At 50.1% G+C, this 21,836-nt stretch overlaps 1 protein-coding gene across 13 annotated transcripts in view; it reads left to right on the top strand.

The window, feature by feature from the left end:
- The window catches only part of TRMT44 (tRNA methyltransferase 44 homolog), a 57,747-nt gene extending 36,349 nt beyond the window's left edge, over positions 1 to 21,398 (top strand). For 3 of the 13 annotated variants that reach the window (XM_053566551.1, XM_053566559.1, XM_053566558.1), the window contains 5 exons: positions 8 to 114; positions 1,511 to 1,694; positions 3,622 to 4,051; positions 6,529 to 6,645; positions 12,932 to 16,219. In XM_053566551.1, the coding sequence (XP_053422526.1) occupies positions 8 to 114; positions 1,511 to 1,694; positions 3,622 to 4,051; positions 6,529 to 6,645; positions 12,932 to 13,164 (1,071 nt within the window). In that variant the 3' untranslated portion in view covers positions 13,165 to 16,219. The other 10 variants (XR_008375206.1, XR_008375207.1, XR_008375205.1 and 7 more) reach the window with 10 other exon arrangements.
- Positions 21,399 to 21,836: the final 438 nt, after the last annotated feature.

The following is a 21,836-nucleotide window of genomic DNA, read 5'->3' as shown; positions in this document are numbered from 1 at the left end:
CTGTTAGGAAGCTGCAATAACACCTAATGATAAAACCCTTTTCCCTGACGTTGATTGGCTGATTGGTAACCATTCTGATGAACTCACACCATGGATACCTGTTATTGCATCCAGGTGAGTGAGTAGAGAAGTTGCCTGGTGAGTGGCTGAGAATGTCTAAACCATTGATTTTCAACCAGTGTACGTGAGAAGATCTTAGCTGTGCTGTGAATATTTTTCAAGATCATTCATTAAATTATTTTCAAAAGAAATTCACAGCACAGTAAGTATATTTTTTTAAATCTTTTTTTGATCAACATTATTAAAGTGTGTCATGGAAGTTTAACTATAGGTTCAAGTGTGGCTTGAGATAATAAAAGTTGAAAAACACTGGTCTAAACTATGCTGTCCACAGTAGTAGCTGTGCTTCCTGTGAAGTACTTGAAACAGAGCTAGTTCCAAAAAAAATTTTTTTTTTTTTTTTGAGACAGAGCCTCAAGCTGTCGCCCTAGGTAGAGTGCCGTGGCATCACAGCAACCTCCAACTCCTGGGCTCAAGTGATTCTCCTGCCTCCGCCTCCCAAGTAGCTGGGACCACAGGTGCCCACCACAACGCCCGGCTATTTTTTGGTTGCAGCCGTCATTGTTGTTTGGCAGGCCCGGGCTGGATTCGAACCCGCCAGCTCAGGTGTACGTGGCTGGTGCCTTAGCTGCTTGAGCCACAGGTGCCGAGCCTAGTTCAAATTTTTGAAATGATAATATGTTGACTGTATTGGGTTACATTTAAAAGAAAATCTAACTGTTTTACTGTTTAAAATACGGCTACTAGAAAATGTAAAATTACATATGTGATTCATATTATGTGTCTGTTGGCCAGGACTGACTGAAACTGTGATTGCGTCTAGAGTAATTTTATCCAGTGTCAAAAGATGTGTCCTTTTTGAAAGTGTTTTTTTTTTTTTCTTTTTTTTTTTGCTGATAACAATTTGTCTTCAAAGAAAAAAACCTGTCCATAGATGGGCCTTTTGTAGTAAGGGTTGTCTCTTCAGAGTGGGAGCACTGCCCGCTTGTCGGGGACACTCACCCTGTATGTCGGGGCTCCCCGAGGAGCTCCTTAGTATTTCATGACCAAGTCTCCTTTGTCACAGTTCTTTTAAACAGTTTTAGTTTTCAAAGAGTCTTAATCTTTATTATCCCTCCAGCTCTGAAGTTTCTTATTCATTGCTGAAATCTCAAAGTACTTCAGAAAGTTTTAGATTACAGTTGACAAGAGTAAATGTGATGGAAAATTATTTTTTATAAAAGCAATTATATTCACATTTTATTGAAAAGATATACTGTTCTGCATTATTTCTAGAAATTAAGTTGGAGAGAGCTATAATTAATTTTTTAAATATAAAAACCAACCTTAGCCAGGAACAGATCTTCTATATTTCTCCCTGACACACTATTGCCATGGCCATTCTGCTGAGTTTTCTTTAATGAATCTGTTCAAGATTTTTGGTGTCTGTGGTTGTTCACTGTTTTTGAAGGTCTTCCTATAGTTGCCGCTTCTTTGTCCTTCCTTGCTGCTTCTTTGACTTCGCTGGAAAATACCACCGGAGGCAGAGTAAGAAGACTCAGTACCGAGAGTACCTTGATTTCATTAAAGAAGTGGGATTTGCCTGTGGATTTCATGTAGAGGAAGACTGCCTTAGAATTCCTTCAACCAAAAGAGTACGTCCTGGTTATCACCGTTCCCCTCGTGGTCTGTCAGTGTTTGGAGGGCTGAGGACCAGCTCACAGAACTGTACACCACACCATGAGGTTCAAAGTGTACAAACCTTCCTGAAGGTGCTGATGCTGATTTCAGTGTGGAGGTCAGTGATGGGACTCAGAGGCTCTTTCTGTATGGATAGTCCCTCCTTTGACGGCTTCCTGGCACCCCCTCCTCCTGGTATGTGGTGCCTCTGCACGAGCCCTGGCCAAGTCTTCATCTCTCTCCCAAGACTGCGGAGGGGCTCCAGAGGCCCTTTTTCCCAAATAGGCAGGGATTTCCAACCTCAGGGTTGCCAGGAGCTGGACTCTGTGGGAAGTCTTCACTGCTTGGAGTTCCAAATAATTAGCTAAAATTGAAGTTTGTTTCAGAAATCCAAAGCGATTTCAGATTTTCTCATTAAAAGCCTTGTTAATTCAGATTTACCTGAAATGTCACTTGGGCAGAAATTGGCCCCTGCACTATCTGTGTGACCTTCAGGTGGGCGGAGCAGACTCAAGGCCCTGGGGGCTTGACCATTGGAAATATATTGGGAAGTATTTATAGTAGTTTATGTTATTCTGTGGTACCTTTATTTTATGAGACTCCATGGCTCTCATATGGTGTGCTTTTAAAAAAGTGACCCTGTCATATCCAAGGCACAGCTGGATTGCTGGCCTCAGTGAAAGGATTGGGACAGATCAGAATTTAGCCCTTGGCTCTGCCACTCTGGCTGTGCGCTCTCAGGCGAATGTGGGACTCTCCGAACCTGTGTCCTCTCCTGTAAAATGGCAGGAAGACTGCTTTGGACTGTATTAAGGATGAAACAAGTGATGTCTTACAAGACCATGGTGGTAAGGGCGTGTTGTGAGTACTTGCTGGCTGTCAGCAGCCATGGCTGTGAGCAGAAGAGCAGCGTTAGCTGGCGGCAGGAGCTTCGTTGCCACTGGTGTTACTGCTGATGCTACTGTGGAAGGTTCCTTTACGTCTTGTGAGCAGAGCTGTCATGTCATCCTCTAAAATTCCTCCATTTTGGCATGTCTTAGTCTCTGAAGTTGGAATTGATGTTTGGAAACTGCTGAAGTTTGGGGTCATCTAGGTAGATTAGAGGATCCCACAGTGTTGATTTTTGAACTTGCTTTTCATTACCAGTTGTGGGAGACCAGGGACCGTCACTTTGTCTCACTGAGCCTTAGTTTTCTTATAACTGGATGGTTTGGGGCTCACATGCAAGAGTGAATTTGCTTTGTAGCTTTTAAAGCAGTCTACACACAGCAGCCGTCTAATGGGGGTGGGGTGCCTGATGGGCACTAGGGAGGTAAGATCACACACAGTTGGGGGGGGCAGTAACCAGGTGTGGCCTCTTTTATCCCTTGTAACTGGCTTTGTAGTTAATGCCCAGAGGGGAAGTCCAGAAATGATGCACTGGCCACAGTCCTGTTGGCTCAGCTTTACTCTGCAGACGGGACTGTTTGAACCGTGGCCTTCATTTGGATTTACTGAAAAGGGAAGAAATTAATGCAGATTAAACATCTACACGGTACCAAGCGCTGTGTATACTTGCTCTGGCAAGGTTGATACAAAGCCTCATCCTTTCAGAGCCCCCTCGAGAACTCCTCAGTGTTAACTCCTGTGTCTCCTCCTGGCATGAGTGTGTGGTGGAATGGGGGTTGCCACGAAGCTTTTGGATCAGGCAACCCCCAGGCTCTGATGAGAGTTTTCATGGGCTCTATTAGTTTTTTATTTTTAAGTTGTTCATATTGGTGTTAGTTTTTAAAATAAGGATTATTCATGTTAGATGTCTAGAACTTTTATATAATTTGTATTCCAGAACAAGAGGATTCTATGGAGAAGCCTGAAGTGTCATCCATCCTGCTAAAGTATTAAAATTTACTATTTTGAATGCAGGTCTGTCTCATTGGGAAATCCAGAACATACCCTCCCACTGCAGAGCCTTTGGTTGATGAGCAGAGGACTCAGTACATCACCAGCAGGCGGGGCTGCCCTGTGCGCCTGCCTCGTGGAAAGCCTTCCTCTTCTTCACCCCGGGTAGCTGCTGGCTGTCCCCACGATGGTCACAGAGCCCTGGACGTCAGAGTTGAGTGTGCCCCCGAGGCCAAGGCTACTACTGAGCATGGAGCAGAGGTCCAGGTGGAAGGACCCTGGCTGCCAGGCTTTCACCCCAGAGACAAAGCTGAACGCGTGAGGAATTGTGCCACCCTCCCCCGAGACTTTATTGACCAAGTGGTTTTGCAAGTGGCCAATTTGTTGTTAGGTGCAAAGGAATTAAACCCAAGAAGTTCTCAGAATGGGAGTTTGAAGACCTGGAATGGAGGAGGTAAGCCATCTACTATTTCCAGGGCAGTACATATGCTGGCTTTCAGGCAATAATTCCCTTCTATATGATAGTGTAAAATTGTATAGGCTTGTGATTAAATACACTTAAAAAAAATAAAAAGTTAATGATGAATAGGCTATTTCCAAGCTTATTTAAAATTTTCCTAAGACTGAAGATAGGGAGTGGTAAACTTTACGTTGGACTCCTAATTAACGTTTACAGAAACATACAGATTCAGAGGCTAGAGCTAACTCATTTCCAATCTGTACAAATCATCCAAACAGAAAACAGTTGCCAAATGCCAGAAAAATGCACCATCCCTTTGAATATAGGTAATATTTACAGATAATATTATTTGATAATTTAATTCTCTTTGTGACCCATGAAATAGAGGAATCAGTCATGTTAAAGGCAGAAAATTGCATCTGATTGTCCTCATAGTGTGAGTAACACTGAACACTGGCATTCGGAGGTGGGCTGCTCATCCAGGAGGAACTTGGTGCCCAGGACGTGGCTTAGCCGCCAGAGGGCGTGTAGGGCTGTGTGTGCTGGGGCTGGAGGGAGCCACTTCTGCAGCTCTGCGTAACTTGACGGGAGTGGGGGCAGGAGTCTAGCCCTGCTGGCTCTCAGCCTGCCCCGCTGTGGGCCATTTCTGCTGCTGGCTGGCCTCCAGGGCAGATCGGGGATGAGGAAGTGCCCCTTCCTCTCCACGCCCTGTCTTCTGCATCTGTGTTAACTTCTTTGTTTTACCTCTTCTCATCTCTCATGTATATGTGACATGGCAAGGCCGTCAAGGATGTCTCCCTCTAGAAATAACACAGCACCGAGGGTGTCTAGTCAGAAGGGCCTCTCCAGGGATCTGGTGGCATCTGTGTTCCAGAGTGGCCCTGGTTCAGGTGGCGGATGGGGCAGTGTAACTGAGGGGTCTCTGAGTGGCCCTGTTGACAAGGTGCACCCCTCTGCGGTGGGCCAGAGTTCAGAAGCAGGCAGGCTGGTGCCCAGGACATTAGAGTGGATCCGAGAATTCCTGAGTGCAGTGATCGGCGACCTGTGAAAGTTCCTGTGAGGCGTCTGACCTTTCGGTTCCCAGGAAATAATGGGAGTACAGGAGATGCTGGCCAGTGCCTGGGGTAGAAAGGCTTTCAGTGAGCATAGAGTGGGCTCTCTCAGACTTAGAGAGCAGAGGTGGCTGTGAGTGGCCCAGCCTCAGTCCTACCTACCCGCTGGGAATTCCTGGGCAACCAGGGGTTCAGCTTGGCGTCCATAGGTCTGAGACACTTTGGAGGCTCTCTGGGTGTCCCCAGGTATGAGAAGCTGCCCAGCCATGGTTTCCTTCCACGGGTAGCCTTCAGGTCCTTTGACCCCCTTCCAGCCTTTCCCGAAGCAGGGCCTCTGCATTTCGGAGCCCCAAGGGCCATGTATTGGTCTGTCCCCAGGACCTAACCGATTTCACTAGGGCATCTGCCATCTGCAGGACACTGCTGGGTGAGATGGGTAAAGGGGTCCCTGTCCTGAGTGGCTTCAAGCAACTAAGAGACAGGCCATGCTGAGCTGTGGGTGTCGAGATGAGTGTCATGCCGGTCGTGGTGGGCCAGAGCCTGAGAGAGGACAGGGTAGGCTGATGGGGATGCTGTTCAGTTTTTCTTTAAACATCTTATATCCTCTCAGAATGAATGTGAGGGGGCTCTAAGAGGTGGACCTTGAAGGTGGGCTGGGCTTTGATAGTGAGCAGCTGCCCACCCTGGGGCCTCCAGGCTGGGAGACATGACAGGGAGGGTGTGTGTAAGGCATGACGGGCAGGGCCCAGCTGGCGGGAAGTTCTTGGACACATGCGAGAACCAATTTTTGTTTCCTGTTTATATACATATTTTGGTAATAAGCCGACTTCATTGTCCCTGGGTTTTCTGATTAGAGCATTTTGAAATGCATGTAGGCTCCCAGAGTAGGAAGGTGAAGTGACAGAGAGGCCACCGCTGTAATGTCTGCGCCATTTCTCTGTTTCTTAAACCCGTAACCTTCTACTTGCCGCCGTCAGTCCTGCCGAGAGCCAGTAGCTGCCAGGCCATGGCTGTCAGCGTGGCTGGGAGAGCTTGGGCTCCAGGGCTGATTGGCCTTGGCCTCCCTTCCTTAGTCTGAGGAACTTTGGCTTTAAGCAGCTGTACCCCATTTGGGTCACCATGGAGAAGGGACCTGGGCGACTACCCAGAGCTGCAGTGTCCTGAAGCGCTCAGGGCCCTGGGAGCATTCTCTCCTCGTCTCCCTTTTGGCTGTGCCTCTCGGCTTGGGGTGGTGCTGAGTGTTGTGAGGTGTGGGTTAAGTTAAATTAAACTTACACGGCCCTTCCCGCTGAAGTGCATGAGGGATTTGAGTTTATAGAACTTGGGTTGATTTCCAGACTCCAGACCCAACAGTTTCTTCCTCTTTAACTGGTTTGTAATATTTTGTCACTGTTCGGGGAAAACCCAATTTTTCAACAGAGAGCCTTTCCCTGGCAGAAGTAGCCAGTGAGCTGGACAAGGAGACCCTGCAGAGGCTGAAGCGAGAGTGTGGGGGCCTACAGACGCTGCTCAGAAACAGTCACCAGGTGTTCAAAGGTACAAGCCGTGCATGGGGGATGCCCCACCCTCCCAGGGCAGGCTTCCCTCAGGCCCCTGTGCCACTCTCTTTCCTCCTTCCCCCTCTTTTCAGTTAAGTGAATGTTGTAGTTGAGGGTAGTGAGACGCACTGAAGGATCTGACGTGCGTGCAGTTCCCTGGGCCCTGCAGACGTACACGGTTAGCATCTGACCTCAGGGTGGGACGTCACTCCCCCTTTCCCTCTCAGCTCCTTGCCCAGCCCGCACCCGTCAGGCTCAGCTCACCCGGTCTAGTGTGTACTCCCTTGCTCCTCACAAGATACAGGGTGAGTCAGAACCACCCGGGGAACTCTCCCAAGCTGGGGCTTCATCATTGGCTTTGCTTTTTATCTTGGCTGCCTGCACGCTGGCAGCATCTGGAGCTGCAGAGCCAGGCCGGGGGTGGGACAGAGAGCCCCTGCCCTGCCTCTGCAGTGGGGCACTTCTTGTGGGAAGCTATGCTTTGGGGTGATGTGCTCTGCTCCCTCCACATCTGCAAAGCAAGGCAGGTTCAGTCCCTGCCCTGCCGGAGTTCACAGTCTGACCATGGAGAGGGAAAGTAACATGAGGTTTAAAAATGTTTCATGATTTAAAGTTTTCAAGTGTCCGCAGTGAGAACAGTATAGGGAGCTCCTGGAGGAGACCACCAGAAAGTTGAGAATTTGCTACACTTGCTTCATGGGGCTTTTTTTTTTTCCTTTTTCTTTATTGAAGTATTTTAAAGCAAATCTCAGCTGGTGTGCTATTGAACTCCTGTGTACTTCCGTGTGCATCTTTAAAAATAGTTGGTGTGCAACTGGGAGCAGGGGCTCGTGTCTGTGATCCCAGCACTGTGGGAGGCTGAGGTGGGAGGATTACTTCAGCTTAGGAGTTTGAGACTAGCCTCAGCAACATAGTGAGATCTCATGTTTAAAAAAAAAAAATTGAGTCAGACGTGGTAACATGTGCTTGTGGTCCCAACTGCTTGGGAGGCTGAGGCAGGGGGATCACTTGAGCCCAGGAATTAAAGGCTTCAGTGAGCTGTGATCACACCACTGGACTCCAGCCTGGGCAGCAGAGCGAGACCCTGTCTCAAAAAGAGAAGAATAATAGTGGTTGCGTCTTCTTGCCTTACCACCATGCCAGAAGCACAATTTTCTGTGCAGAAGTGGCCTGGGCCCAGAGGGGGCTCAAGGCTTTACAGAGGCAGTGACACTTGAGCTAGGAATAGAAGGAAAATGGGAGCGAATCTGCTGATGAGTACAAGGAAAAGCTTTTTAGACAGAGGGAACAGCATGTGCAAAGGGCCTGAGTTTGGGAGGAGTAGGGATTTGGATTGTGGGGCTGCACCTGCATGTCAGGAGAATGGGAGCCTCTGTGACTAGCAGGAGGGATGACACTGAAGTCATGGTGGGAAGGAACCCCAGTCCAACTTCCATGTTCCCCTCCCGTAGAGTCAAGGGTCTGGAGTCCCTGTGGGTCTCTCGGTTGTTGTGGGGGATGAGGGCAGGGATGTGTTCACTTCCCACATGGCAGCTGGCTCCATGCTTGGTGTTTCATAAGTGATTGGTACCTGTTTCTGCTCTGAAATGTTGCACAGAGGCTGGCTGCAGGCCAGCTGCGTGTGTGGGCTCCTGCCAGTGTGTGCACCGGGTGGTATACTGGACTGGGAGTTACATACACTGCCTGCCTTCCATCCTGGCCCCCCCATTTCTGCCAGACTGACCTCCTACCCCCATTCTTCTCGCTTGGCTAGTGGCTCTTGTTCTTGTGTTCTTTCTTCTCCAGAAGCTTCCTGCTTGCTCCTGTCCCACTGGTGCTATGGTCTCTGATGAGCAGCAAGGTCTTGCAAGGTGTGTAGTGTCCTCTTCATGAAGCCTTCCTTGTTAAACTGCTCCCATCTGCCCCGCCCAGCCCGCCTGGCCTGAGCCTGGGTTCACAGTCTGCTTGTGTCTCAGTTACATTGCGCCCAGTGAGATGGTGAGCTCCTTGTGGGTGGGGCCGTGCCCTTATGCAGCCGTCACTGTAGCCTGGAGCCACCACTGTGGTGCTGTGTTCGTGTTACTGGGAAGGAAGTGATGGCCAGGAGCAGGGGCTCACTGACCCCACCCTCTCTCTGATTGCAGGTGTAGGGATCACTTGGAAACCTGCCCTTTTCCCTTCGGTTGGCTCACTGAAAGGATGTGTGTAGATGGGTGGAAACAGATTGACTTGTAGATTAATCTGAGAGGTTCAGATGACCTTAGGGCCAGGTCTGTTAGTATGCAATAAGGAAGTCAGCAGCCCCTTTGCTTCTAAATCAGGTTACTTGGGTTTTATAGAGGAGAGACCAATGTTTTCTGGTCATGAATGGCCTTTAATTCAAAATATTCTTTATACCAAGGAATCATATTTTGGGGTGAAATTTCCTTAGCTGCTTCACAGGCCCCTGAAGTGCCATCTAAGGACAGGACTCCATGTGGGTGCATGGAAATGCTCTACTGAGGGCTGCCCACTCCCTGTCCCTAGGCCTGACAGGGACTCAGGGTCACCAAGCCTATGGGGTACATCCAGCAGAACAGGGTAAGTGCCTTGCTGGGGTGTCTGTGGGAAAGGGAATAGCTGGGCCTGCTGGGTGGCTGGGGAGCTTTCCCAAGTGAGTGAAGCCGCAGGGGGTGGGCACCTGCCAGCCTTGCCGCCTTGGTTGATGATGCCAGGGAAGGTAGCGTTATCTGGGCCCCAGGATTTGGGGCGGATGGCCCACCCCCATCTTTGTGGTTAGGCAGTGGCTCAGGGAGGTGGGCGGTGGGAAGGAAGCTGCAGTGAGTCCCAGACTGACAGAGGCATCTCTGTCCCCACCTCAGCCCATAGGCCTGGTAAGGGACTTGAGTGGTGCCACCACTTCCATGTGCCTTGCATGTGTGAGAGCGTGGGTGTACACACACTATCACACGTGTACATAGAGCAAAAGTTCCACATTTTCTCACATACCCAGCCTTTGGGTGGCCTGGTTATCCTTGGGGAGTTAAACTTGGCTTTCATCTAAATTGACTTTGCTTAGTGTGGCTGGAGTCTGCATTTCTGGAGGCAGGGGATGAGGGGGAGGCCCAGAGGAGAGTGCTTGGACTGTCCCATGCTCAGAAGCACCGGTGCCAGGTCAGACCTGGCCTGGGCTGTCCGTGAGGGGTCACCGGGTGTGCAGCCAGACTAGGCTCAGCTGGAAGTGAGCTGGAGTCTGCTCTTCAGCTCTCAGAGCTGTAGGCGGTTAGAATACTCCCCGTAGCCCAGAGGGGCCTCTCTTCTGTTTTTCCTAGCACATTTTTTTGTTTGATTTTTTGAAATAGTATCTTTTTTCCACTGTAAATGTGCATATTTATTAGTGCTTTTCCATGCATTTCACATCAGGCGGGAAAATTATTTTTGGAAACACTTCTGAGTAAGAGGCTTGGGGATTGAGTTTCATATAAACATTCTCCTCTAGTCATGCAAAAAATATGCACTGAAGCTGGGTCTTATCTCTGAATGAGATTTTGTTTTGTTTTCTAACGTGACTAGTCTCAAGAAAAGCTCGAGATTGAGGAAATAAAACTGATTTCAGGTGACTTCAGGTCAGCTGCTGCTGAGCACCTTTTTGTGCACTATGTACTGTCCTGGGGACTGCTGCACAGCATCAGTAAAGAAACTCAGGGTGTGTGGCCCGGGGAGGGGACAGGAATACCATGCGTCAGGGTGACCAGCGCCGAGTGTGCATCAGGCCTTCCCACCTTGAATGAGGGGACACTACACAGTGCTGAGAGGTTTAGGAGCTTGCTTGAGATCTCCCAGCCAGTGAGGGTGCACTGATGGCCCAGGCTAAGTCTGACCTGGCATTGGTGCATCTGAGCACGGGACAATCCAAGCACTCTCCTTAACCTTTAGCCAATTCTACAGAACAATTCAGGGCATGTCTGCTGTCCGAAACAGTGGCAGAGACAGAATGGTGAATTTCTGTGCTGAGTGCAAGTTGCAGGGCCACAGACAGTAGGGAGACAGCAAGTTCAGAAACATAGAAGTGAACTTATGTAGGGTGTATTTTTTCCCCCAAGATTCTGTTTTAAAATTAGGAGCACATTTCCACAGGAGAGAGTCTGTTGGTGGCCTGAGTTTGGAGCTGGCTCCAGCCTGTGCCCCTGCAGGTCTGCCTCTTCTGGCGCCTGGCACAGGTCTGCTCAGGACAGGGGCTCCTATGTTAGGAGGGGGTAGCAAGGAGCTGCCCTGTGTCCTGGAGTGTTGACCCAGGAGCAGGTGGGGGTGCCTGGCAGCTTCCATGCTCCCAGGCAGTGGAAATCCTGCTGGATCCTTCTTCCCTGGCCCTGCAAGTATCACTCCAATAATGTGGCCAGTGTGGTCTTCTTTGGCAAAGGCAAGACTGCCTGTGGGGCCACCAGCTCTTTGGTCAGGGAATCCCTGCCCTGCTTTGGGCCCAGCAAGCCCAGCCCTCTTCCTCAGACCCCCTCTTCCTTGTACTCCTTCTTACTCAGACTTTCCGGGGGGTGTCAAGGCCACCTTGCTATTTGGATCATGTGCCCTGCAAGGAGTCTGGAGGAGGCTCTTTCCCTTGAAGCTCCCAAGCACACTTTAGGGGGTCCAAGGTGAGTCCTTTTCTGCTTCAGGAGGTGCTGCTGCGGGAGCATCCAGCCAACGTCCTGAAGTTGCCGGAGCCCAGGAGTTCCTTTTAGGAGACTTCAGCTTCCCTGGGTCAGGAGGCAGGACGGCCTTGGCCGTGGAAGGGTGAAGAGGCGTCAGGGCCTCCCATCCCATGGAGATGAATCCCTCCGTTGTGCCTGTCAGTGCAGTAGGTGCCTCTCTGAGCTTGTTTCTCTGATTTCCAAGGGAAGATATTTTTAAAAGTCCGTCTGCTGAAGGCAAACAGGCTCATGATTGCTATATAACAAGGTGATTTGAAAGCAAAATGCAAGCTTTAATTCACACACTTTCAAGTTTTCTCATTGGAAGTTGGTGAGCCAGACTTACTCAATAATGTTCCTTTATTTCTTCTTGAACCTTTCTGTTTCAAGTGGTTTTATGCTTCCTGTGAAAACCAGGAAAGGTTTGGTTGCTTTGGCCACATTTCCTGCGGAGCTGTTGGCTTGTTAGTAGGAGATGGCTGAGTAGAAGCACAGTGGGGAATCTCGGCTGACTGGGACGGCTGGGTCAGGGAAGCTGGGCCCCCGCCCTGGTCAATGAGTGACCCACAGCTGCCCGCTCCAGTGTTCCTCCAGCTCCCCTGCTTTGAAACTAGCCCTGGCTGTGAGATCCCAGAGGCACTTCCAGACTGGGGGTCCGAGTCACCACACAGGGAGGCTCTGCCCCCCATCCCTTTCCTGGTCCCCAGCTCCCCTCTGCATCAGGGTGGAGGCCTCCGGCCGTGTAGGTGGCCTGGTGGAGGAGCCTGCCCTGCACACAGCACCCTCCTTTGCCTCCTGCCACACGTCTGTTTCCTGTTTGTTTGGGGTTTTCTGTTTCTTTTCTTTTCTTTTTTTTTTTTGAGACAGAGTCTTACTCTTTGCCCTGAGTAGAGTACCATGGTGCCATAGCTCACAGCAACCTCCAACTCCTGGGTTTGAGTGATCCTTTTGCGTCAGTTTCCCCAATAGCTGAGACTATAGGTGCCCACCATGATGCCCAGCTAGTGTTTCTATTTTTATTAGAGACGGGGTCTCACTCTTGCTCCCGCTGGTCTTGAACTCCTGAGTCAGTCAGTCCACCCGCCTCAACCTCCCAGAGTGCTAGGATTACAAGAGTGAGCCACTCTGCCTGGCTCTGTTTCCTGTGTTGGTGAGACAAAGTCCTCAAAGATCAGTGCCACAGCCATATTTATAGTTTGTACCTCCTGGTCCATCCTTCAGTACATGGAAATTATCTTTCTAAAATAACTCTGCAGCCTCTCCCAGCTCAGACAGCTCACATGACCCAGCCTTGTCCTCTGTCCTTCCCTCTGCCCCTCCACTCTGGCCAGCCCTGATGCAGTCCATCCCATGTCACTTGGGGTTGTTGCTGTTTCCCCCTGAAATGCTCTTCCTAGGTGTGTGTGCATGGGGCCGCTCCTCCCCTCCTGCAGGAGTGTCTTCTCTTGGAGGCCTCCCGGTTCCTGCCTGATACCTGGATCCCCCCCCCTCAGGTCTGGGGTAGGGACTCTGGCTCTGCTCTCTCTGCTGAAACCCTGACCCTGGATTGGTACCTCCCATGGAGTGGGGGCTTGACAAATCCTGGAGAATTCGGGAACTTGCCAGCTAACTTCATGGGGTGTCTTCTCTGTCTCAAACCAGTTTTGAATGGGAGAGTTCACATTCGCGATTGGAGAGAAGAGAAGCTACAGAAGAAAAAGCAACCAGAAGCAAAACGGAGACTGTTTTCTGAATCCTTCAAAACCCGCGTCTGCTGGTTTTTCACCCATCACCCTGACGGCTGCGTTCTGCCCTCAGACTGCTGCCCATTTGCCCATGGGCCTGGGGAGCTGCGGCCCTCTCAGGCCGCCAAGAGGAAAAGGCCGATTCCGTGAGCTGCCCGCTGAGACCTGGCGGGCTGGCTGAGCAGGAAGGAATGCTGCCAGCTCTCCTGGGCACTGTGCTTCTGTGCAGCCGTTCCTTCTGCCTCTGTCCAGACTCTCACGGTGCCACGGCCGCACTTCATCAACAGTGAGCCAGAGAAGCCAACATCACCAACCCCACTGGGTGCTGCGTTTGTCTTCAATGTGGTCACTTAAATGTGCGCAGCGTCTTTGCGTCAGAGGACATGTGCGGGTCCTTGTCGCATCTCCTGGGGAGAGCAGCTTGGGAGACCTTCCGAGGCCCTTCCAGGGCCTGTTCTGACTGTCAGTCACGCTACACTGGTGTCTCTGTGGAGAGACAGGACACGGGAGAAGTATAGCTGTGTCTGCCAAGCCTCCTGCGCTGGGGGGCAAACGCCAGGTGTGTATTTTAGAAACGTGTAAGGCTTACTGCTGCGTATGTTGAGGTTACTTTGAGAATTATAGAGGAAAAAACACAATGGCACGCCTGTGATTTTCCCTTCTAGCCACTATGAGCAGCATTAAAAAAGAATCATAAGTGATGATATCTACAAGGCTTAAAAAAATGTGACTATTACAGAAAGCCTAAGCCCTGCTCCATCTTCCCCCAAAAGGGAAGATGTACAGAAGACTGTACAGAAGTCTTGCCACGTTCTTTTTATTCCCTCCTTTTAAGATGTCTTTCTATTTAAAATTATTTTTATGGTTTTACACAAAAGTCTGCATGTGATGTGCGCTGTTCTGGTCCCTGATTTTCCACAGAATGTGTCCGGTGACCTTTCCGTGTGGGCTCATCAGCCCTGTTATTTCTGACAGCTGTGTAGCATCCCGGGCCCGGCACGCTGGCCTTCATCCTGGACCAGGGTAATAAAGGCCTGCCTGCTCTGCAAGGGCCAAGAGCTTTGTGCATTACCCCAGTGGGCCTGCTGGGGCATGAGGCCCACCCTCAGGAGTGCCCTGTTGGTCCTGCAGCCTGAGAGGAGGAGTCGGCCAGGTAGGGAAGGGGCTGTGCCTGAATCCCCCTGCCCTCCCCACCGCTCCCCGTGAGACTGCTGCCTGGAGCCCCAAGTCTTGGAAGGAAGTCCTACTTGTTGTGAGCAGTGGGAATGCCTCTTTGCTTTGGTTGCGTAGGCCAGTGAGCAACTCGGGGCTTTGCCAGGGCTTCTGGGGAGTCCCACCCACTTGGGGGGAGTCCTCCCTGCATGGGATACCTCCTACATGGAAGCCCTGAGGGTGTCGCCAGGATCCCTGCACGGAGTGTGGTGGAGCAGATAATCCGTTTCCCAGAGATATCTCCAGGCTTCTGAGGGGGGCAGCCAGAGCCGCTCCCACCACCCAGCCACCTGTGGACCTCTGCTCAAGGATAGAAAGTGTCTTGAGAGGAGGTGTTGGGTGACTTTAGCTCTCCCGTGTGGGGTCTTGCCAGTCTGAGAGCTGTTCTGAATGGGGGCCACCATTCCCCAAAGATACCTCACACTCCACCCAGCATAATTCTGGGCCTAACCACTGGTTCCAGGTGCCATTTCTTTTTCTTTTCTTTTTTTAACCCCGTGGATATCTGCAGGCAGGGAACTCCCACAGCCTGTGAGGACTCCACGTCCAGGAAGCGCCCACGTGCCATTTCTTACTTGCCTGGGCATCAAGATGGTAGTCAGGTGGAGGCTTGGCAGTGAGTCACCACAGCAGCCTGGCTGTGGCCTGCCCCAAAGACTCACTACAACTGCTCTAAGCTTAAATTCCTTAACCTGGAGAGGTTGGCTGTAGGGAATGCCTTGTGGGTAGGTGTAACAGGAGCCCAGCTGGGCACATACTGCTGTAGGTCCCAGCTGGACCTATACTGCCGGTCACTAGTACTCAGCAGGCCCATCTGCAGCCTGCCTTCCTCCCAGGTCCTCAGGGGACCCTGTGGGCTCAGTAGGTGCACGGCCAGGCAGTACCTCCCCCTTCCCAGAGCCGCTCATGTTTGTCACAGGGATGTGCCTTCAGGGTGAGCAGAGTTGTCTTGGGGCCTGCAGATGCAGTGAGGCAGGACCCTGGTGACCATGGTGCCCTGAGGCAGGTACTGGGGTCAGTCATGGTGCTGTGCGGGCTCTGCCTCAGCCGGACAGGCTTCCTGGGGGAAGGGTGAGGGGCTTCTCCCCTCTCATCCTGCCCTGACCACCTATCCCACTGTGGGGTCACTGGCCAGGGCCACAGCTGCCACAGGAAAAGACCCCAGGTCCTGGGTGGGCAGAACCCATGTTGGGGAGTGCCCAGGGAGGAGCCCCAGAGCTCTCTGCTAACTTTCTTCACCTCATTTCTGACCGACACTTCCTTAACAGTTGTCTGCTTAGAAAGCTGTGTTGTGGGCTTCATTGCTGTGGGGAAGGATGGTCCACAAGAAAGTACAGTCACATGTCACTTAATGACAGGGATAAATTCTGGGAAAAGTGTCGGTAGGCGGTTTTGTCATGTGTGAACATCATAGGGTGTACGACACAAGCCTGGGTGGCACGGCCCACCACACAGCATGCCATGCGCAGTGACAACTCCAGGTGCTTTGGGATCTAAATGTGTCTGAACGTAGTAAAGGGACAGTACAAGTATGTATGAAAGATAAAAATGGTGCATGGTGTAGGGCGTGCCACAGAGCTGCGGGTTGGGAAATGGCTCTGGGTGAGCTGCTGAACGGTGAACCTGCAGGCCGGGGCCGCTGCTGCTGGAGCTGGGGGACACGCTGCACACTGAGTCCACGCCACATTTACCAAAAAATGTTTTTCTTCAGTAATAAATTAACATGTGCTTACTGTGACTTTTTTACTTTATAAGCCTTTTTTAACTTTTAACTCTTTTATAACACTTAGAATACACATTATATAGCTATACAAAAATATTTTTTCTTTATATCCTCATTCAATAAACTTTTCTATTTAAAAATATTTTAAAAACTTGTTTGTTAAAAACTTAAGAATTATATTCTCTTTAGTAAAGTATCACAAACATGGAAAAGCGAGTATCCAGTGTGCTCAATACTAACGTGAAGCCAGGAGACGGTCTAATACACAGGAGAAAACTCGATTCCAGCTGGGGGGAGGAGGGAGGGCGAGGGGGATCCGTGTGCTCCCAACTAATGGACGCAATGTAAGGACATAATGGCACCTCCTGGGCGTGGGACCCAACTACAGCAGGCCCCTCACCTAACAAACGCAAACATTGTTACCTGATAGTTTGTGCCTTCATATTAATCTGAAATAAAAATAAAAACTGAGAACACACATTTCCCTTGGCCTGTCCAGACAGGGCCGACGTCTTGTCCTGAGGGTCTTCAGCGGCTGTCATCTCCTGTGGTCACAGTGCCCTCCGGAAGAGCCCGGAGGACTTGTGGCCTCTTCAGAAATAGATCCCAGGCGGTTTGCTTGGTTTGGGTCTTCTCTTCAGAACTTTACTTGGGAGCATCTAAGTCCCCTTGAACACCTCTCTATCAGTGAAAACCTGTCAGCGTTAGAGTCTTTTCACACTTTTTAGGAACTTGTTGAAGTTTTTAAAAGCTCTTGCTGACCCTTCCCAGTGGAGTTTGGGGGCTCTTCGGTTTGTTCTCCTGCAGTCACCTTTTCTCTTGTCTTTTCTCCCGCCGGTGCCTTTCTGTTCCAGTTCCAGCACCTCCTCACCGGTCAGTTCCTCAGGAGAGCCTCCTGCCATCACCGGGCAGCACAGGGCAGGGTCCAGGTTGTCAGCTCCAGCCTTGACGATGTTTGCTGCTTCCTCAGATTTGGCAAATCCCCTTCGTGTGACTTTTTCCAGATGTCCCTCACACAGTTTTTGGCAGCACCACCCCAAGCCCAGGCACGTTTCTTGACGGTGTCGTGGATGTTGGGATCTTCACAGAATTGCAGCAGTATCCTCCTCAGTTGCAGCAACTGCCTAGGCAAGGGGCCTTGGGTCGTAGGCCTGAAAAGCTGCTGTAGCTCCTTGGTCCTGTGGTTGGGTTGAAGGTGCTATTTGGAAGGAGAAGCACCACTTTGATACTGGGAGGAAGATCACTGGCAGGAGGAGGGTGTGAAAGAGCATTGTCCACCGTGAGCAAAGTCTCAAAAGGTGTGCCAACGTGCAGGGCAGCTGGGGCGTCTGGAAAGAGGGGCTGGGTGAGCTGTGACTTCCTGCTGCTCCTGCGTGTGCTGGCCCTGGGTCCTCACTGTGCCAGACCATGAGGTGTTTCTATTTGTCACCTGCAGCCCTGCCTCCAAGCAAGACTGTCACCCTATGCTTAAAAGTTTTGAAACCTGGTGTCAACTGGGCCTCCTCCCGGATGGAAGTCATTTCAGGCATCTGTTCCCAGAACAGAGGTTTCATCCATGCTGAAGATTTGCTCTAGCAAGTAATTTCCCCCCACACTCAGCTTATCTAGAATTTCTAAAAATTCTTCATCTGCCTTCACATCAGCCCTGGAAGACTTGCCCTTCATTCTCACAGTATGTAGTGAATAAGGATTCTGGAATCAGCCACCTGGAACTAACTAAAGCAGCTCTGTAGCTGTGTTCAGCCTTTTCTTTTGTCTTGGCCATGGTTGTCATGGTGCTGATAGGGGCAGGGGCACCCTGCTTCGGTGCCTGGTCTGTGTCTGATAGAAGCTGTTCTTAAACCTTGTTAGTCTCATTACCTTCAAAGAAGCAGATCCCTGCCTGTCACTTGCTCCTGCTGTGAGACTTGCCCCTATGGCGGGGCGGGCCGTGCCTGGCTGGAGCATGGCAGCTGTCTTTGATTTTCCGTTGTCATGGTCTTCAGCCACTTTTCTTCGTTTTCAGGTCAATCACTGGGTAGGGCCTCCTGCTGGCAACGTTAGCCCTGGATTTTTTTATCCCCAGGGGCCAATGAGGAACAGAACCATAGGATTAAGATAAGCCAAAGAAAAAAAGATGTGATCAGGAGACACAGTAAACACAAGGCTGGCACCTGGTGTTCTGTTCATGATGGGCTTGGTTTTTATAAATAGGAGGACACTCTAATGACAAAAAAAGTGTAGGATAGTAAATAAGCCAGTAATACAGTGGGTTGTGACCACTTTCAGTGTGTGCCGTGCACAGCTGGAAGCGTGTAGGTTTGCTCACACCAGCAGCACCACAAACACACCAGGCATATGTCACACATTGGTGTTAGAGTGACTACAGCGTCACTAGGCAATAGGAATTTTTCAGCTCCATTACATTCTTACGGGACCACCGTCTCCATGTGTTCCATCATAGACTGAAATGTTACATTAAAAATGGCCAAGGAAGTGGCTGCCATGACTGGTCTGACCACTGTGGGGGTCCTCCGTCAGAGGGGGACAACTTTTTGAAGTTCTTGGGTTGGGAGAACCCAGGTCAGGGGTAGAGAGAAGGCTCGAGGTGGACTCGGAGGCCTGCAGTGCCCCTCACAGCCCCATTGCACTTGACAGTTTGTGTGCTTTGCCCTTGTTAAACCTCTCTCCCATGAGTGTCAGTGATCTGGTGTCACAGAGGAGTAAACTGAGGCTCAGAAATTAAAGGACTTGCCCAGAGTTACACGGCAACTGCCAGAGCCAAGATTTACAGGCTGGGCTGCCACCTCCCAGCAGGTCTCTTAAAATTCGAGGCCTGGGGCCAGAGGGACGCGTGCAGTTTAGTGTGGTGGCCGTGCATTTGTTTTTCACCTCCCAGTGATGGCACAAGGTGCTGGTCTCTCATTGGTGGTCATGAACTAAAGCGTACTTTCAAGATGAAGCCAATTCAGGACAAAGTGAGTCAATAAAAAATAGTAACTACATGATACCCTGTTTCCCGAAAATAAGACAGTGTCTTATATTAATTTTTGCTCCCAAAGATGCGCTAGGTCTTCTTTTCAGGGGATGTCTTATTTTTCCATGAAGAAGAATACGGTACACATTTATTGTTCGCGGCGACCCGTCCGCTCTGATCCTCCTGTTCTTATACACGCATCTGTGAAAGTCTCCTCCCCTCTCCGCCCCCGCGCTCACCGCTCACTCTGACCTCCGCTCCGCCTCCACACAGCAGTGACTCAGGACTCCGCCTAACGTCACTGGTTGCTAGACGCCAGTCAAGGCGGCCCTAGCAACCAGTTTATGGTAAATTAATTTTCATTCCGAGACAGAGCCTGGGGGGGCCTTATTTTCAGGGGGATGCCTTATATTTCACCCAGAAGGAAACCTGTAAGTAGATCTTATTTTCGGAGGATGTTTTATTTTCGGGGAAACACGGTAGTTGAGTTGGTACATGGAGGGGGCTGAACCTGCGAAGGTGGGTCTTGAGTGATGCAAGTTTGTGAATGGTGGTCTTACTATTAACCCGTCTACCAAAGGAAAATAAACTGTCAAAGACAGTAAAAGAAATAAACTCATAGCACATCATTTCCCCTCTGAAAACTCCCAGCATAACCACCCTCTTTGTTTAATTAGAACACCTGTGGCCTAACTTACTATTTCTGAAAAATTTATTTTCTCAGCCTGGAAAAAGTTGTTCTGCGTGAGGGGGGATGGTCCCGTACATCTCTCACTATTCAGAGAAAACAAACTATATTATCAACCTGCTGCCTGGGAAACAGAAAGAAAAGAGCCAAAAAGGCCGTTTTCAGCTGTCTCCTGCTACTGGGCTGCAGTCATAAATCCCCCAACCCCTCTTCCATCTGCTGAAATGAGAGTCCAAGCCTCCCTCATTTCTGGTGCTGAGCCCTCTTTTTTCTTCAGAGAAGGAGTGAAAAAACTATGCAGCTTTTCCAAATGAGGATTGCAGTCCCCAAGAGGGGAAAGGAGTCCATCCGGGACACTGCTGGGTGATTGATTAAAACCACATATTAATTTCTCCGGCAGATGCCAGACAGAGCCTTGGGGTAGCCAGGGAATTTTTCTTCCTTGTGCAATTAGCAGTGTAATGCTTTTTAATGAAAAGAGGCTGCAGGAGGCCTTTGTGGTGGGGCTCTAGGTCTCCCTTTTCCATGCATAGATGTTACCCAGGTGGGGATAGTGTGCTGGTTTGACCCCTGGGGCCTTCTGCTCTTTGCCATCAGGCCAGGATGGATGGTGGGGGTGGGGTGTTACTGAGTGGCCGAGAACTACTGGGGCAGAGAGAAGGAATTACACCTCCCCCGGAGCTAACAACACCACCTGCAGCCTCAAACTCCTTGTCTTAAGTGATCCTCCTGTCACAGCTTCCTGAGTAGCTAAGGTTACAGGTGCCACCATGCCCAACTTGCCTGGGGTTTAAATCTGCATCTTTAATGTTTCCAGTCTACCTAAGATCGGTGTCACACGGAACATGCAGCCTCACAGGTCCATTCTTGTGCCTCCTGTCCTCCGTACTGTTGTCACACATTTTCTTTCTCACATTATAATCTTAAAGCACAGGTTATTTTACTGTTTCTTGTCCTCTCCGTTCCTTCCTGCACACGGGAATTTCCATCTGCCCTCCTTCAGCCCGAAGGGCTTCCTGTGGCATTTCTCGTGCTGTGGCTCTGCTGGCAACATAACCTCACACCTTTGGTTTGTCTGACAACTGGCTTTATTTTGTCTCCACTTTTGAAAGGAATTTTAGTTGTATATAAGGTTATATCTTGACATCTTTTTTCTTTCTGCATTTTTCTTTTTTTTGGAGACAGAGCCTCAAGCTGTCGCCCTCGGTGGAGTGCTGTAGCATCACAGCTCACAGCAACCTGCAACTCCTGGGCTCAAGCGAGTCTCCTCCCTCCGCCTCCCAAGTAGCTGGGACTACAGGCACCTGCCACAAGGCCCGGCTGTTTTTTGGTTGCAGCCATCATCGTTGTTTGGCGGGCCCGGGCTAGATTCGAACCCACCAGCTCAGGTGTATGTGGCTGGCGCTTAGCCACTTGAGCCACAGGCGCCGAGCCTTCTTCCTGCATTTTAAAGTTGTTATCCATTGTCTTTTGCCCTCCATAGTGTTTTCAAAGAAGTTAATCCTGATTTGTATTGTTGTACACTGTATGCAGGGAATATTTTTTGTCTAGATGATTTAAAAATTTTTCTTTCAGCAGTCGGATATGTCAATAGAAAAGAGGCCTAACTCTGTAAAATAATTTGAAGAGACAAGTTTATTCTAAGACACATATGAGAACCATGGGCCAGAGCCATGCCCAGGAAGCCTTGAGCCCCTGGACTTGCCATGATTGGGTTCCAGTCTGGTTCTATACATCTCAGGGAGACAGGAATTCCAGTAAATCAATGTGTGGAAGGAGCAGATCGAGGTGGCCTGAAAAGGTGGGACATTTTGAAGTGGGGGGTCCTTATAAGTTATAGGTGGGTTTTAATATTCTTTGATTTTTTTTTTTTTTTTGTTTGTTTGTTTGCAGTTTTTGGCCGGGGCTGGGTTTGAACCCGCCACCTCTGGCATATGGGGCCAGCGCCCTACTCATTTGAGCCATAGGCGCCGCCTTAATATTCTTTGATTTTTAATTGGCTACAATGAAGCTTTGTCTGAAGGCTTGGAATGTTTTAAGTCTGATAATCAGAGATGAGCCATTGGACATCCACCCAAACTCAAGAGATGTGTTAAGTAAACAGAGGACCTGCAGGTGTGGTTCAAGTTTGTCGGGCACAGCTTTAGGCCTGGTAATGAGCTACAGAGAATATCTCCAAGCAGGGAGGTGGCATGACGGGGCACGTCTGTCCTCCCTTCTCATGGCCAACAACTCAGCTTTAG

The sequence above is a fragment of the Nycticebus coucang genome, chromosome 17 (genome assembly GCF_027406575.1).
Source record: "Nycticebus coucang isolate mNycCou1 chromosome 17, mNycCou1.pri, whole genome shotgun sequence".
Classification (NCBI taxonomy): domain Eukaryota; kingdom Metazoa; phylum Chordata; class Mammalia; order Primates; family Lorisidae; genus Nycticebus; species Nycticebus coucang.
This window is presented reverse-complemented; position numbering and strand designations above follow the sequence as displayed.